We start from the raw sequence: 15,998 nt of genomic DNA on the forward strand, positions 1-15,998 counted from the left end.
TTTTTTTTTCTCAGCGCTCATTTTTCTGTCTTTTTCATTTCTCCTTCTGTTTGCTTCCCCCTCCACAGCGTTCCCTTTATTGAAATAGCAATGGAAGTCGTGTGTGTGGCCAGCAAGAGCTGTAATTGAACCCATTTGCCGCTTAGCGCCTATGGGACTAAGCTCTGGCCTCACAGCTCTATGGTGGTTAAACGCTTTCGCTATGTTCCTTAAACCCATTTTGTTTCCTTTTCTCCCCTCCTCCCTTGACATCTCCCCTAACCTTTTCTCCTTGTACGAATAAGTTCTTTATTGAAATTGATGCTAGTTTCCATTGGGGTGTTGGCCCTCAAGAGCATATCTTGCATATCTTGTGTTACGCAGCATGACATGGCAGATTTATTCCCCCCGAAAAGGTGCTGTAAAGGAAGCTGGTGAAGTGTTGGGGGCACGCTCTCTGTTGCTGAATTTTTCACCCTAGGTTTAACATCTGGTATGTGTGAGTCGAGAGTAGTCCTGTGATTTACTGTCTTTAACTCTGAAGTGGAAACTTTCCTCTGCCACCGGGAATAATTAATAATATTATTACATGTATATGTGAATGTATGTGTGTATATATAGATAAGTAAATTATAGGTTGAAGGCCTAAGTTTGATATTTAATAAGTTGCATATGCTGTAGTAAATTAGAGAGGAGAACTTGATAATCCATGAGATAAATTACTTTCGTAAAAGGGAATTGATATTGGCATGCGTGAAGATTGATCTCTATTTTCTTGTTAATTTAGCTTTTTTATTATGCACAAAGAAAGAGAAAAACTCTTCCAGTTAAAAATCCATGGTCACATGCACGTTTCATTAATTATTGTCTGTCTTCTTTTCAGGGACAGATGCGGAGGAACCAGTCCAGTGAGTATTTTCTCTGCCCGACCTTTCTGTGTCTATGTATTACTGAATAACTGCAAAAAAAGGGGTCCACTGTACAGTATAACTTCTCAGCTTCATTTTTCTTGGCTCTAGTGGTTTTTAAAGAGGTTGTCTTTAAAAAGGAAAATCCAGAAAGTTAGCCAAAACTAACATATCCAAAGAAAAAGTAAATAACTGTTCCCTTCTGTAAATGTGAGTTTGAAGGATATTTCTCTCCTATGGCACAAATCAGATAAATTGCCTAATTAGCTGTTTATATTTTGATATGTCAGAAATTATCTTTTTCCTTCAGCAAACTGGGATTGTTTTGTGTGTTTGCTTTGTTTGAGTTTTTCCTAAGTGTTTCAGGCATGCAATTAAGCATAGTTATTTTTACATCCTGCAGGATTTAAATACAACTGTGCATGTATCGTGCTTTAGGAGGTCTTAAAGAATGTGTGAAAAGGCCTAACAGCCCTGATTATTAATCCAGAAACTGGGTTAAAAGTCAATGTTTTCCCCCATTTCAGTAATTTTAAAGAATGGGTTTGCATTTTTTTTTTTTTTTTTTTTTTTTGGGTGTGTCTTAAAACAAGTCAGGTGCCTACATGAAGAGTGAAAGAGGTCTTACTCGATATAAGTCTTCCTCTTGTTCATACTGGACATCGAGGTTTTTGTTTCGTTTTGTTGTTTTTAAGGATATAATTCTCTTGTTCTATTTGTCTTTTGAGTTGCAGTGAAAGGATAGTAACAAAACTTATTTTGAACTAAAACACTGCAACTTTGGGAGGACGCCACTGTTTAAGCCTTGTTTTGGTGTCAGACAAAGGTTTTAAAATGTTTTTACGATGATATAGGACTTTAGATTTTGGGACCAGTAACTTGCATAGTAAACAGCTGAATAACAGGGCAACTCCTCCAATTTTTAACTTGCTTTCTACGGCTTTAGTTTAGCGTGTATATGTACATTAATGGTTTTTAAACTTCCCTCCGGTTTCCCTACAGTATATTAAAATATTTGGCTTCTAGCTAAAGTGCTCCTCCAGAAAACATCCCCCAGAGGAGTCTTTCATCATTAGGAGTTTAAATGATGTCATCTGGAGGAGCTCTGGAAAAGGAGGTTGACAATGATTACAACCTCCATAGTGTGAGCAACTGGATGACATAATATGAACTGAAGGTTCCTCCAAGTGATGGCATCTGGAGAAATATTTTAATATAGGAAATTCAGAGGGAAGTTTAAAGGCATCCATTTACGTGTACTATCCAAACTAGGTCCAAACGAAGCAAGTTCATATTGGTGTAGGTGTCCTTTAAGACACATTTGAAAAAATGTAAAACTGTCCTTTAATACACAGTATTTGTATAAAGCTAAATTCTAATTATATCCCTATTCTAATACTGAAACACTGACATGGTTTGGAACAATTGACAAAAGTTAAATGGCATTGATAGATCTATACTCTACATGCGCTTAGGGGTCCCAAGAGAATCTGCATTGGGCTCTAAAGCTCAGGGCCCTGGTGAGTATGTTTTCACTCCAGCAGTTGGTCTACAGCCCTATTTTCCCTGCCCCTCAAAATATCTATCACAGCCTTCATCTCTGTGCCTTGACAGGAGTCTTTTGCACAGCTGCCACCACCTAACACCCCTGACACCGTGTTCTCACACTTTCGCCATCTAATTTTCAAGAATTTACTTAACGTTTGTGGTTTTAAATTTGGGTCCTCTCCGTGGCATCCTCTGACAAGTGCTGTTAATATGGATGTGCGCAATGTGACATAATACCTAATTAAAACAGTGGGCACAATATAACAAAGCAACACCTAATCCTATTTTTGGTTGCCAAATCACCTCTTCCCCTGTTTTAACATTCTAGCGCCATATTAAAAGCACGTTATTGAATTGAGATAATCCCTCTGCAGTAAGGTATTATTTTACAAGGTAATAATAAGAGTGTTATGCCTAACCTAAATCTCACTGCAAATGTATTTCTATGATTTTCACTTGTTCAGGCCAGACCTCAGTTTATATTTCTGGTTTAAGGTGTGATGTATTTGAAACCTGATTTTTGGCAAATGTGTTTGAATACTAGCTGGTGAAACTATCTTCTGTTGGGGTTTTATGTATTTTTTGTTTGTTTTTTTACTTGCTGGGAATGTTTATGTTCTGTCATCACTCTGTGCCAGACTGTGCGTCTTTATTTATTTAATTTTTTTTCAATACTGCAGGTGATGAACTGGCAAAAAACAGGATGCCACCATCATATGAGTGAGTAATAAAATCAAGCATTACTTTTCCATTTAGCTCATCTCAGTCCACAGCTTTCTTTATGTTTTCACGATTTGTGCACTAAATCTGTAGGTTTATCTTTTGCAAGTCTTAATTATAAAGCACATTGTTCTGAAGTTTGATTAAAATATAATGATGTTAATTGTCTGGCAGACTGACCAACAATGACCTTCTTTCTCTGGACCCATTCAGCCCAAATGTAGCAGCTGGCTCCTCCTCTGTGTCCTCATCCACAGGTAATACGACAACATTTTATTTTGATGCTTGCGCTCAGTCTGTACTATGTATATACTCTCCCTTTCCTTCAAATTATTTTTCCAAGCTACACAGTTTGAGGCCTTTCCTCGCTGGGCAGTCCCAGTTGGACGAACTGACCCCTGCACTGAACTGGCAGGCCTTTTCCATTCCATTCCTTTTTTTTAATTTTCCCTCCAATTTTACACAATGTCTTCCATATTTTGTTTCTTAAAAATCTTTCCCGCACTGTTAATAGTCATGCTTCTAAGAACGATTTGTTTTACTTTTTGTTTGAAGTTTTTCTCGCACAAAGGGTGTGATAGTGTAATTCTCATGGCTTAACATACATGACACCAGTGTTTAAACAAAGTGACATTAGCGCTGACCCATTGCCTAGACTAAGCATAATCCACAGTTAATTGGCACCTAGTTGCTGTCAGAGGGTTTGGTCTAAAGCCCACTGGCACGTATGTTGTCAAACAGTGTCTCGTTATGGTCAAAGGTCTGAGCTTAAAAGTCAAAACAGCATCATAAAGTCCACTGATTAAATTAAAGTGATGGCAAATAAGTCCCAGATTAAAGCCTTGTTAAATCTCTCTGTGTAAAGTGCAGCTTTACCAGCTAAAAATGAGGCCATGACATATTAAACAAGTCTAGTCTAAGAGGTCTCAGAAATACTGAACTATCACTAAATGAAGCAAAGGTCATAAACGTTTTGTCTGCATTTAATTGTATTTTTCTGTTTAGTCTATGTTCAGTTATGTTTATCCTTGTACACTTTTCCAGTTTCTTTTCTTGTTTAATTTTTTTTATAATGTCACTTTTGCATTTATGTGAGTTGTTGATATTGGTTTGATTTTGTTTTTAACCTGCCCTTGTTAGACCTTGCCTCTATCTTCCTTTCAATACCTCCATCTTCTCTGATGAATGAATCAGAAGTCTTTCTTCCAGAGGCATCAGGTAAAATGTGTGTACCCCACGTGACAGACAGCAATAAAAATGAAGATATTTTGAAGAATTCAAGGTGTTTCTCAGCTAAAGTTTGTGCATGATATTTACTGTAACTTTGTAATTTTGTCTTTTTGTGTGGATTCATTCCATCTGATGCACGTGGAAATGTATGATTGAACCATTTTTTGTATCATAAACTGACAAAATTTTTTTTTTAAGGATGCTGTGTTTATCTAAAATATAAGGTAGCTGCTTTGCACATTTGTTTAGTTAACAAAATGCATTTTAGTTTCAAATATGCATGGTACTATATTGATGCACAAACCAGTCAGTGTTTACAGCAATACCGTATCTATCTATATCTATATCTAATCGAAACAAATTATATTTAAAAACATCTAAAATGGTGTGTAAATGCAGACACGCTACTACAGTTATGTCACACAATAACTTGGCTTTGAATATTCTTACTTAGTAGTTAAAATATTCATGCCAACAAGGTGCTTGATCCATCTAGCTTCAGTTTTCTCGCATAATATTCTGTTTTAGTCTATAAGCATTTGGCATCTCAAAGGTTTACTGTCAGTAACTATATTTGCTGTTTCCCCGCTGTCAAATACATTGCCCCCTTCAGCCGAAATGGTGCCTCAACAGGAGTGTTTCGCCCCTTTGACCGAAAGCCAACAATCCAAAGATGTCTCCTCTTTCTCTTCATCTACATCTTCTCCCTGGGACTCGCCAGAAAACCCTTTGCAAGCACTTAATCCCATACCAGCGAGGGCCCAGAGCGCCCCCATCACCCTGCCGGCCGAGCCAGTCGACCCTGTCAAAAACCCAGCCGCTGCCAGTCCTCCAAAGAGCGTAGATGCCTTCACCTCTGTGTCCTGGTCTCAGAGCCAGTGGATCGCCTTCAGTGATAATTTTGCTCCAACTCGACGTCAGGGTTTAGGGTCGGCTGTAAAGGACCTCCAGAGGCCTCAGACCAGCACTGGCAGGTCAAGTCGCTTCCTCTCTGATGGCTCTACTGATGCCTACTGCAAAACACCAGGTAGCAGAGAGGACAGCAACTCCTGTTTCTTTCAGGTCTTCTCTGTGAACACAGCAACTGCATCATGCAAATTATTCAATGGTAACATTATTAATAATGTATTATGTGTGAGGTTTGCAGTTTGTTTTTTTTTTTATTTTGTCTTTTATTTCATTTTAGCCACATTAGATTTCTTTTACATTTGTTTTAAATTTAAAACTAACAATGATTGTTTGGTTCTTTTTAAGGCTGCTTGTTTAACTGATTGCCTGGTTCATAATGTGTTTGTTTTTTGAATTTCTGTGTGCAAACATTTATTTTGCAGTGTATATGTTTTTGTTTTTCCCTCTTTTTGTTTACTGTACTTCTATATTAATTTGTTGCTGTTATGGTTTTTGTGGTAGAGGCCTTGATGCATGATAGTTTTGTATCCACCTGCGTGAAACCTTGCTTCATATGTAAATGTTTCGTCGTACGTGGTTCTAGGGCTGAGCAATATATCGAATTCATTTCATTAACTTAAATTTCTGTTTTTGAGCTATGTAAAAAATATATATTTAAATTGAGAATCTAAATTACTGCCAGCACCTGCGATTCTCTGGAGTTATGGCGGTAATGTAAGCTGTCAGTCTTTCCTTGGAGGTGTCTGCATGTGTCAGCTTTGCCAGATAAAACCATTTTTGAATCATGTTGGTTTTTTTGTTTTTTTGTTTTTTTTTGAGTGCATGTAGACAGGAAATATTCAGTTCTAATTATCATTCATCCAGAACCCAGTCCATCCCTACCTTATTCCCATGCTCCTTTACTGTCGCTAACCAGTAAAACCTGTGTTTTTCTAGTGCCAGTACCAAACCGACCTACGACCCCACTGACCGCTGGAGCCCTGGTGCCCCCACCACGGCCGTCATCCAGGCCCAAACTCCCAGCTGGAAAGCTTACAGGAATCAATGAGATCGTGAGTATTATTCCTATGTGCACAAGACAACACCAGTTGCTGGAAAAGTTACATTTTCATTTTAATACAATCTTATCTTATGGACTCCCTTCACTCAGGTACGGCCATTTAGCCCACCCAAAATGTCCACCAGCCCTCCTCCTACAGCACCGCTCGCCCGGGCAGAGAGCTCGTCCTCCTTGTCCTCGAATGCCTCCCTTAGCGCCGGCAACACCCCCACTGTTGGTAGGCTTCCTCGCCCTAATCTGTAGATTTTTTTTTTTTTTGACTGAATCTTCCTTTTCTTCACCTTCTCACCAACCTCCTACATGACATATTCTCTGCACCACAATGTACCCTCACCTTCACCTTTCCCCTCATACTTCCCCCTTCTCTCCTTTCTGCTTTCACCCATTCACTCCTCTCCCTACAGGAGCCGAACACACCTTCACTCTACCCCTCTTCTCTGCAGAGCCAGAGCTGCTCTCCCTCTCCCCTTTCTCCCTTCTAAGGCAAAGTGAGTGCCTCTCCAAACCCATTTCTCTAAGGGATCCTCCTTTCCCTGGCATTGATCTCTACTCTGCTCACATTTTACTGATGCTGAGAATGTCCTCATTAGGGCCTTTTAGCTCTTTATTCATCTCTTTGCATGTGAGTCTTGACAGCTTACTGGCTCACCTGCCACTACCACACACACAGGAACTGGCTTAAAGCTTTGTCCAGGATTATCGATGCTTACGTTTGTGCTCTCTTGGTTTGTTTATCCCCCTCCCTCTGTATGCCTTTAATTTGGTGTAAAGAGGAAGATGTGTTCATAATGAAGCTGCCTACCTTTGAGAAGCGATGTGAAACACCAGCAGGTATGGTTGAAGTTCTTTCAAGAGGAATAGTGCCTGTATTTAACTAAACTAACACCTGTCTGTTAAATTGGATGGACAGACAACTGCATTGTCTTCCTTTGCAGTGATTGCATTTCTTTGTCTTGTGTGCTCGTCCTTTTTACCCTTTTTAAACGGTTTTTCACATTGGTTTTGCTGTTGTCGGCATCACCTCCTAACACGATGATTTGTTTGTTATGATAATGAAGTAATTAATGAATTTACTGTTACTGTTATCTTTTACTGACTTAAATGTTATTATGCCATGTGATGTCATCCTGACTGATTTAATAGCACTTAATTTTAACTAAAGCAGCTGTAGCAGCAGCTGCTCTAATAATGTATCTTATTTCTGTTTATTTGAAAAATAATAGAATGTGCTGATTTGTGATTTATGAATGCCTGACCTCATAAAATACAATAATACACTTTTTCCTAATTGTATAATGCGTTCTTGCTTGTTAAACCTTCCTAATTCTGATGTGAGCTCTGGACCCTGCTGTTATGTAAGTCTGATCTGCAGCTGAGTCAACAGACATTAAACTCTGCGCCTTTCTCATTCTCAGGGACGTCTCGCGGTCCCAGCCCTGTGACCCTGGCATCCCAAGATGCTTTGCCCATTGCAGTGGCCTTCACAGAGTCCGTTAATGCTTACTTCAAAGGAGCTGATCCCACTAAGTGAGTCTCACATGACCTACTGCTGCTCAAAGGTCCCGACATAGGCCTGCACGCATACACATTTATGTCCATATTTAAACTTGAACTTCAACACATATGACATTATGTTTCATACTACTGTCACTAGCCCAATATGCACTATTTAAGCTGGAGCTTAGATTGTGCATTTGCAGACTGTCGTCATGTGTGGAATATTTTCCGTTAGTCTTGACACCATTATTTCAAAGTGGAGAACCTACATGAGGCAGATTATAGTCCAGGGCAGAAAAAACATACAACCTTTATGGTTAACTGCCATGAAATTGCTGCTGTGCAAAAGGCTTATTTTTGCAGGGATTGGGAAATGGAACATTTCATAAGCAATCCAATAGAGACATGGCGTGAGGTTGAGGCCCACTGTGGGCTGGTACCACCACGGCCTATAGAAACCTGTGTGTGTGTGTGTGTGTGTGTGTGTGTGTGTGTGTGTGTGTGTGTGTGTGTGTGTGTGTTCCACTACGCCAGCCACTTAGTTATGTTGTTCCATGTATGCCCTGCCTGATAGAATCTTGCACCCCGCTGTTATGGGCTGGATTGTCTCAGGGGCATCTTTGATGATTACTGGGAGGCTGTAGGTGTTAATCACCTGGACTTTGTTCTTCCCATTCAGGTGACTTCTCAGGACTTGCGTTACTCTTCTATGTGCTCGGTAGTAGCTGCTTTCCTTGTGGCCTCTAAATGGTTTCCATTTGCCAGTAGGATCCCATGGTATTTGTAGCTATATGCAACATCTGCTATTTTGCCTTCTGGCAGTACAATTCTGACTACCTCTCCTCTCCGTGTTATCATCCGACTACACTTATCCAGTCCAAATGACATTGCGATGTCCTGGCTGTATATCCTGGTGGTATGGATCAGTGAATCCCTGTCTCATTCACTCCTGGCATATAGCTCTATGTCATCCATGTAGAGGAGGTGGCTGATCGTCACTACATTCCTTAGCTGGCTAAGGGGGTTCAGGCCTATGCAGAACAGCAGCAGAGACAGAGCATCTCCTTTATATATGCCACACTTGACGTTGGCCTCTAGGTTTTTCCATTTCCCCATTGAGTTCTCAATGAAGACTCTCGGAGTCCTGTTAAATGTGTACAGTTCCAAGCATTCCAGGATCCATGTGTGAGGCATTGAGTCATAGGCTTTCTTGTAATCAATCCAGGCAGTGCAAAGGTTGGTATGTTGGGTCTTGCAGTCTGGAGTGACTGCTTTATTTGCCAGTAGCTGATGCTTTGCTACTCTGGTGTTATTACCAATGTGCCTGCTCATCGTAGCCGCTATGATGCCTGACAGGAGCTTCCATGTGGTGCAGAGGCAGATTATTGGGTGGTAGCTAGATGGGACTGCTCCCTTCTGGGGGTCCTTCAGGATCAGGACTGTGCAACCTATGGTTAAACATTCAGGGTGGGTCCCATTCACTAGTAGCTCGTTCATTTGTGCCGCCAGGCGCTTATAAAGTGAGGTTAGCTTATTTAACCAGTGGGTATGGATCATGTCAGGGCTGGGTGCTGTCTAGTTCTTTATACTTGAGACCCTCTCTTGAATGTCTGTAATTGTGATGGTTACTGGATCCTGTTCAGGAAGATTCCTGTGGTCTGCTCTCAAGTCCCCCAGCCACTGGGCATTGTTGTTATATCTCATATGCTTTTCCAGTATTACTCAGTCTGCACCCTTGGTGGGTCTGCTGTCATGTTATTACCCTACCGATGGGAGTATACCCCAGATGGCTCAGTGGAGAACCTCCTGTTTACCATCTACCTATGAGAGAGAGGGAGAGAGACTCTTTGACAAAAATTGCGAAACCTAGAACATGAAGCCATTATGTTAGCTTGAACCAGGAATCTGCAAAAGTGTAGATATCTGCTATAAGCAGACCTTTGTTGGAACTTTATATAACCAGCAGATTAGTGGGGTAAAGTACAATCCATTATTAGATCAAATATGTCAAGTGTAGCTTTCTGCTTGGTTACACTGATCGAAAGACAAATGGCTCAATAGAACAAGTCATTTCTCAAAAAAATGGCCTTAGTTTCAGCTTCACAAATGTGACCATTTGTAGCCTTGTTTATATCAGTGCTTGTTGACCAAAAAGTAACCGACTCGTGTTCTGAATTTGAAGATGTCTCCACTGGCTAAGGGAAGCTGGATGGGACTTTTTCTGACATTGTTTTTATAACAATTAATGAACTGCTAATTAAAAGACAATAAAGTAATAAGTTAAATTATAGCGAGATGCGTCATTTTAAATTTTAAAGGACAACAGATTTAAGACGATAATCGGAAGCAAGTTGAAAGCAGCAGCCCCAAAAAATAAAGTCAGAGCAGTAGTAATAAACTTTTTTCTCTCTGTGTTAAACTGTTATTACATTGGTTTTTATGGTTGAATGTGTTAGGAGTTATTAAAAAAAATGAATCCACTAATGAGTGAATAATTTGTTGCAGCTCTTCTCAGTTAACATATTTAGGACTAATTTACATTTACACTTACTGCATTTCACAGGTGCATTGTGAAAATAACAGGAGACATGACTTTCTCCTTCCCCGTGGGCATCATTAGGGTGTTCACCACAAACCCTTCTCCGGCCGTCCTCTCCTTCAAACTGAAGAACACCAGCACATTGGAGCAGATCCTACCCAACCAACAGCTCCTATACAGGTGAGGTGTACGGGAAGGTTTATTACAGAGCGGCTCAAATACAAAGAAGGGTGTTTGCATTGCAAATTAAGACCTTGGTGGAGTGGATGAGTTGATAACTTGTCAGAGTTGCGGTTAAATGAAAGAGGGATTTGGATTTGGATGATGCGACTAAGAATCAAGGAAATGTAGTCTGCGTCAGTGAGAGGAAATTCAATTAGTAATCTGACATAAACCTATCATTAAGCTGTCAGGGAAGTATTTTCCACCAGACTTTAACAGCCAGGTTCTCAACAGCCCATGTCTCTTCTGAAATACTTCACGCCCTTAAATAGTAAAGGACAGCAAACATCACGTAACAGCTGCTTCATTTAACACACATGCGTACATTTTTCTATCTCTCACCTCTTCAGTCTCAGTCAGAGTTTTTAATGTTCAGTATATTGTACCTCAAATGCGGTGCAGTTTTCATAATGCCACCGTTTGTTGGCTCTGTTATAAAACTGCTACAGTAAACTTTATGAAACTAGTTGATATACTTTCCCAAAAAGCAAAAAAAAAAAAAAGGCATCTTTTTTTTTTTTTCTTCTTTTTTTAAACGCGTCTCGCTCTGGTTCCTCTCAGTTATCCCAAGACCACATGGCTGGACTAATTGAATCAAATGGAATTCATGATTTAGTAGCTGGTTGGATATAACAGGGTCATTTTTTCCAAGCTATTGGAGCTTTACACACAAAGCCAAAATGAGCAATGAATAATTGAGTCTCTGATTATTCCTTTTGTGTGAGTATTTATCTTTGCGTGCACACATTTTTCTGAATGTTTGTCCTGAATGTAGCGATCCTTCCCAAAGCGACTCAAATTCCAAGGACTTCTGGTTCAACATGCAAGCACTGACGTCCTACCTCAGAAAAGCCTCAGATCAGAATCCTTCAGCTTCCTACTATAATGTGGACATCCTCAAATACCAGGTCAGTCACCCAGTGTCAACCAGGCCTGGAACATAGCAAAGTTAAAATTACTGTAGTTTTAAACAAGCTTTCTAAAAACGTATTTGCCAAAGTTCCCCACATTCCAGTTTAGTCAAGTAATCTCAAAGAAAATGTCCTTTTTTCACATTGCATCCAGCAAATGCTGCAGCCGTATAGTAGATAATTCACGTGGTAGCGATTCTTTAGCTGGTTCTTCCACAGTCGTTAAGAACTGTCTTTCCAGCTGGCGCATAACTTCTCAAACCACTAAAAGCTGTCCTGCCCTTCCATAATCAGGCACCAACGTTTTTATGACGTTCTCTTGACAAATAAATACAACTTTTAGATTACAAGTGATAGATCAACACATATAGGAACATGGTAATATGTTTGTTAAAGCTCATCAAGGTGTAATGTTCTGTTTCTTTTCTTGTGCAATCTTCCACTGGTTGCATCCTTTGCATTCCAACCTATCCCATAATTCTTTATCGTGCCAGTAATGAAAAGTGAATATGGCAGACTGCATGCATGTGCTGCTGCGCACATCCTACCAACAACGGCTTGAGGCGCAAACAGGACACCAGCCCATCTCATAGCGGTTCAGTTCTACAAAGACTCCTGCATAGGCTTTGTTTTTCACTGACAGTCCATAATATTTTGCTTTTGGGCTAAAATTGCAAAACTTGGAGGACTTTCAGGAATGACGTTATGATCATTTGAGTAACCCCGATAATGTTCTAGCAAGGTTAAACGCTTTGAAGCACAGTGTCATATTGTCATTGTCTCTTGATTTTGTTGAACTTGAAGCAGCTTGTTGGTGTTTAAACCTGGACAATGCACTGCTATGTTCAGGTGATGTCTGATGGGATCCATTCCACTCCTCTCAACCTGGCCGTATACTGGAAGTGTACGCAGACTACAACAGACCTGCGGCTAGACTACCGCTACAACCCGGACTCGATGGCCTGTCCTGGGCCACTCACTAACATACAGATCTTAGTGCCTGTGGACGGAGGCGTCACCAGCATGCAGTCTCTGCCCAACTCCATCTGGTACGATGTGGCGCTTGTTCTGGCACAAATATTGGGAAGCGCTGATGAACATTTCTGACTCGGTTAAACTGAAGAGGAAAGGTGTTGATTTTTTTTTCTCTTATCTTAGGAATGCAGAGCAGAATAAGTGCCTGTGGAGGCTGAGTGATATCTCTGAAAAATCTGAAAATGAAGGTAAAGAATTGTTCTTCTCATGAAGAGAATTTGTCCAAATCCTACTTTAAAGACACTGTGGATAATGAGGAGTAGAGGTGGATTAGCGAGATTAGCAAGAGTGTGTTTGTGTGTGTTTGCCCTTCCCAGGTGCTGGCTCTCTGAGGGCTAAGTTTGACCTGTCAAATGGCCCATCAAACCCTTCCACTCTGGCTGTGCAATTCATGAATGAGGGTAGCACCCTGTCAGGAGTGGACATGGAGCTGCAGGGGACCGGATACAGACTTTCTCTCAACAAGAAGAGATTTGCCACAGGTATGTACTGTGCTTGACATGCTATACATCCAGTTGCTTCAGAAACATGTTTTTATTTGCTTATGGGTTATTGCATGTGTTTGATGGACACCTTTTATTCATTTAATATTAAATGTACAACACAACAATGTGTGCGTAGACTGAAATACATTCTGAAGCCACTGTACCTGATAATTGTATAATTAATCAAAGCTTCAATCAGGGTCTCTTGTATTTTTTTTTAAGGACGTTATATGGCAGATTGCTGAGATGACATATCACTCTGGTTGTCATGAAAAGAAAAAAATCTTGATTGATACAGAACTTTGCAAAGCCTCCTGAACTTCTGGATCCATCTGAGCACAGTTGCCCGGGAAGCGAGAATCTCACTACAATAAAACAGCACTGAGTACTGAACACTGTTAAAAATAAAAGAATACTAAGATGCGCTTTCAGGAAATGTGTAGATATGAATTCTTATAATACTTTCTTTTCGATTCGATGTTGTATAGTCAAACAATTTATGGATTAGATATAAATCTATATTGTATCTGAAATCATAAAAAAAGCACTAACAATCTTTCAGATGCTCTTTTTCTTCTTACATTCATTTTCTAAGAGCCTATAAAGATTATTAAAAAAAAATGTGTGTGGAGGAGAAGAAAAGAAGAAAAACTGTAAATATTAACACTGAATATTCTGCTCAACCAGCTCTGATTCAACTCTCGAATCAGCTTTGATGTGTGATATTTTTTGTTTCCTTTTTCCTCCTTACCTCCTCGTAGTTTCTTTTTTTTTTTGTCATGTGCAATGAAGGTGAAATCTGTCTTTAATGATATGAATCCTCTCTCACACACGTGTGGCACAAGCTTGAACTTTAAAATGACATTGAAGTGCTTTCAAACAAATGCAAAAACACAAAAATCTGACCTTAGTGCCTCCTCATGTACTGTGGATCAATAGGCAGCACAACTATTTTAGTGTTTTTACCCAGATTTGGTTAGTTTAAAAAAAAAAAAAAAAAAAAAAGCAGTAGAAACATGGAGTTGTTGAAACCCCTAAGGGAATCTGTGATCTGTGTAGTTTTTTTTTTTAAATATTTTTTTACATGCAAATTCCTGATTTATTCATGGCTTGTGTTATTTATTTTTTTACATATTAAGCCCATAATTTAGATTCTTTCTAAAACAAAATTGCTCAGCAACCCTAACTGTAAAACCTTATGTCAAACGTTAGCTGTTTTTAATCCCGTGTTCGTGCCCTGTTAATAGAGAAATGTGCCTGAACCTAATTTTCTCTTCTACTCTTTTCTATACTACAGCACAGTTAATGAGAATAGCACCAACAATGTGCCAGTTGTTTTTTACTCCTGCTTTTGGATACTGAAGGAAAATCTCTTGTTTTTACAACCAAACTGTCTTCCAGAAATTATTAAGTCATTTAGGGCAGTCTGCGATTGAACCGTTTTATATTTTCCTATTGAATCTTTGTCAGTTCACCTTAACCTCTCATACACTGTGCAATACACCAAATTAATGAGTGAAATGCCTTATTTCAGCTACTTTACACCGAATAATCCAGTGTTGTTGACTATGGTCAGATATTGTGACACAGTACTGCCATTGCCCTGTGAAAGATGAGCGGTGTTGTCTCTCACCCGTTGCATGCTGGGATACGCTTCAGCCCCTTGCAATTACAACCAGCACAAGTGGTTATCGTACATGAGTAGAAAAATTGCCATGTTTTGACACTTGGTGCTTCATTCAGGGCTGATGTCGTAGGGGCCGTTGTACTTCTTGATGGAGTACTTTATGTTGTGTAGGATTTTCTTTTTTTTTTCTTTCTTTTTTTTTTTTTTATTGACCTCATCCTTGTCCAGAGATACGATAAGTTGCCTGCAAGCTGTGATTAAAAATCGATTAAACCTTTTAGGTCAGGCTTTTCATGCACTGTGCATCACGTGACCAGCTGACCTCTCAGATAAGTAACCTTTCCTAATAGCCTGTGTCCACAGTGCGATAAATCCATAAACCATAATTCACTGTAGTTTTAACTGGTTCACAGGTGATTTAAACTTCCATTTATACTTAATTCATCTAATCACTTAGATAATTGAGTTGATTTCAGTCACATAATCTGGCCTGGGTCATTATCTGTAATCATCAGTTTTTAATCTTTTGTATAATTTTTACACACCTGGTTTTAGACTCAAACACGTATTAATCATTTAATGCGATACTTAAATGCATACAAGAAATTAAGAGAGAAGAACTTCAACTCTGAACATCTGTCAAATGTCAGAAGCTTGTCAGAATGTGAGTTTACAGAAAATCCTAAAACTGCAGGATTAGACAATTGTACATTGAGAAATCAATATCATTTTCATAATTAAATCTATCGGTGGTTCTGCGTCAGAAGAACCGATTGCATTAAAGAAAAAGTACAGCGTTTCTCTTATACAGTATTTAGCAAGCTGGTTCTTGCTGTCCCTGCAAAAGTTTCAAAAAAAATTACCAAGGCTCTTTCTTAGATTACTTTCTTCTTTCTTTATATGTTGTATTAAACAGAATCTAAAAAGAGCATAATTGTGTAAATGATTCTCATAAATTGTACATTTTACCAATATCACAGCCATTTTTTGTCTCTACTATATGATTTCTCATTGTGCCTGTATTAAATGTGTAATATATGAATATATACAAATATATGAAAATGAATACTTTAAGTGTGGTCTGTGTGAGTTATTTACTTCTTATGATAGGTCTATAGTAGTTGTGGCTCACTTTTTTGGTTTTGGTTTTTCAGGAGGGGGCGGGCACCAGTAGCAGCGTGGCTTCAGTGACGGTCACTATCACTAAAGTTGCAGTAGCTTAAGTTAATTTGTAGCTTTTATTAGATTTAATATTTTCAAACTGTTTGAACTTCTAATTGTCAGTGGGCCTCATTAAACCACGTTAATTTGCTGAAGATTCTCAGAAG

General features: G+C 39.3%; 1 protein-coding gene across 17 annotated transcripts in view; it reads left to right on the plus strand.

Annotated features, from left to right (window-relative positions):
• The window catches only part of fcho2 (FCH and mu domain containing endocytic adaptor 2), a 42,419-nt gene extending 26,683 nt beyond the window's left edge, over positions 1-15,736 (plus strand). For 3 of the 17 annotated variants that reach the window (XM_067483946.1, XM_067483952.1, XM_067483943.1), the window contains 16 exons: positions 863-887; positions 2,363-2,407; positions 3,116-3,155; positions 3,330-3,412; positions 4,999-5,493; positions 6,231-6,346; positions 6,445-6,571; positions 6,759-6,842; positions 7,126-7,185; positions 7,770-7,881; positions 10,415-10,570; positions 11,388-11,520; positions 12,373-12,572; positions 12,682-12,746; positions 12,876-13,040; positions 13,266-15,736. In XM_067483946.1, the coding sequence (XP_067340047.1) occupies positions 863-887; positions 2,363-2,407; positions 3,116-3,155; positions 3,330-3,412; positions 4,999-5,493; positions 6,231-6,346; positions 6,445-6,571; positions 6,759-6,842; positions 7,126-7,185; positions 7,770-7,881; positions 10,415-10,570; positions 11,388-11,520; positions 12,373-12,572; positions 12,682-12,746; positions 12,876-13,040; positions 13,266-13,288 (1,929 nt within the window). In that variant the 3' untranslated portion in view covers positions 13,289-15,736. The remainder of the gene's footprint in view (positions 1-862; positions 888-2,362; positions 2,408-3,115; positions 3,156-3,329; positions 3,413-4,998; positions 5,494-6,230; positions 6,347-6,444; positions 6,572-6,758; positions 6,843-7,125; positions 7,186-7,769; positions 7,882-10,414; positions 10,571-11,387; positions 11,521-12,372; positions 12,573-12,681; positions 12,747-12,875; positions 13,041-13,265) is intronic. The other 14 variants (XM_067483950.1, XM_067483945.1, XM_067483944.1 and 11 more) reach the window with 13 other exon arrangements.
• Positions 15,737-15,998: the final 262 nt, after the last annotated feature.

This window comes from Channa argus, chromosome 18 (genome assembly GCF_033026475.1).
Source record: "Channa argus isolate prfri chromosome 18, Channa argus male v1.0, whole genome shotgun sequence".
Classification (NCBI taxonomy): domain Eukaryota; kingdom Metazoa; phylum Chordata; class Actinopteri; order Anabantiformes; family Channidae; genus Channa; species Channa argus.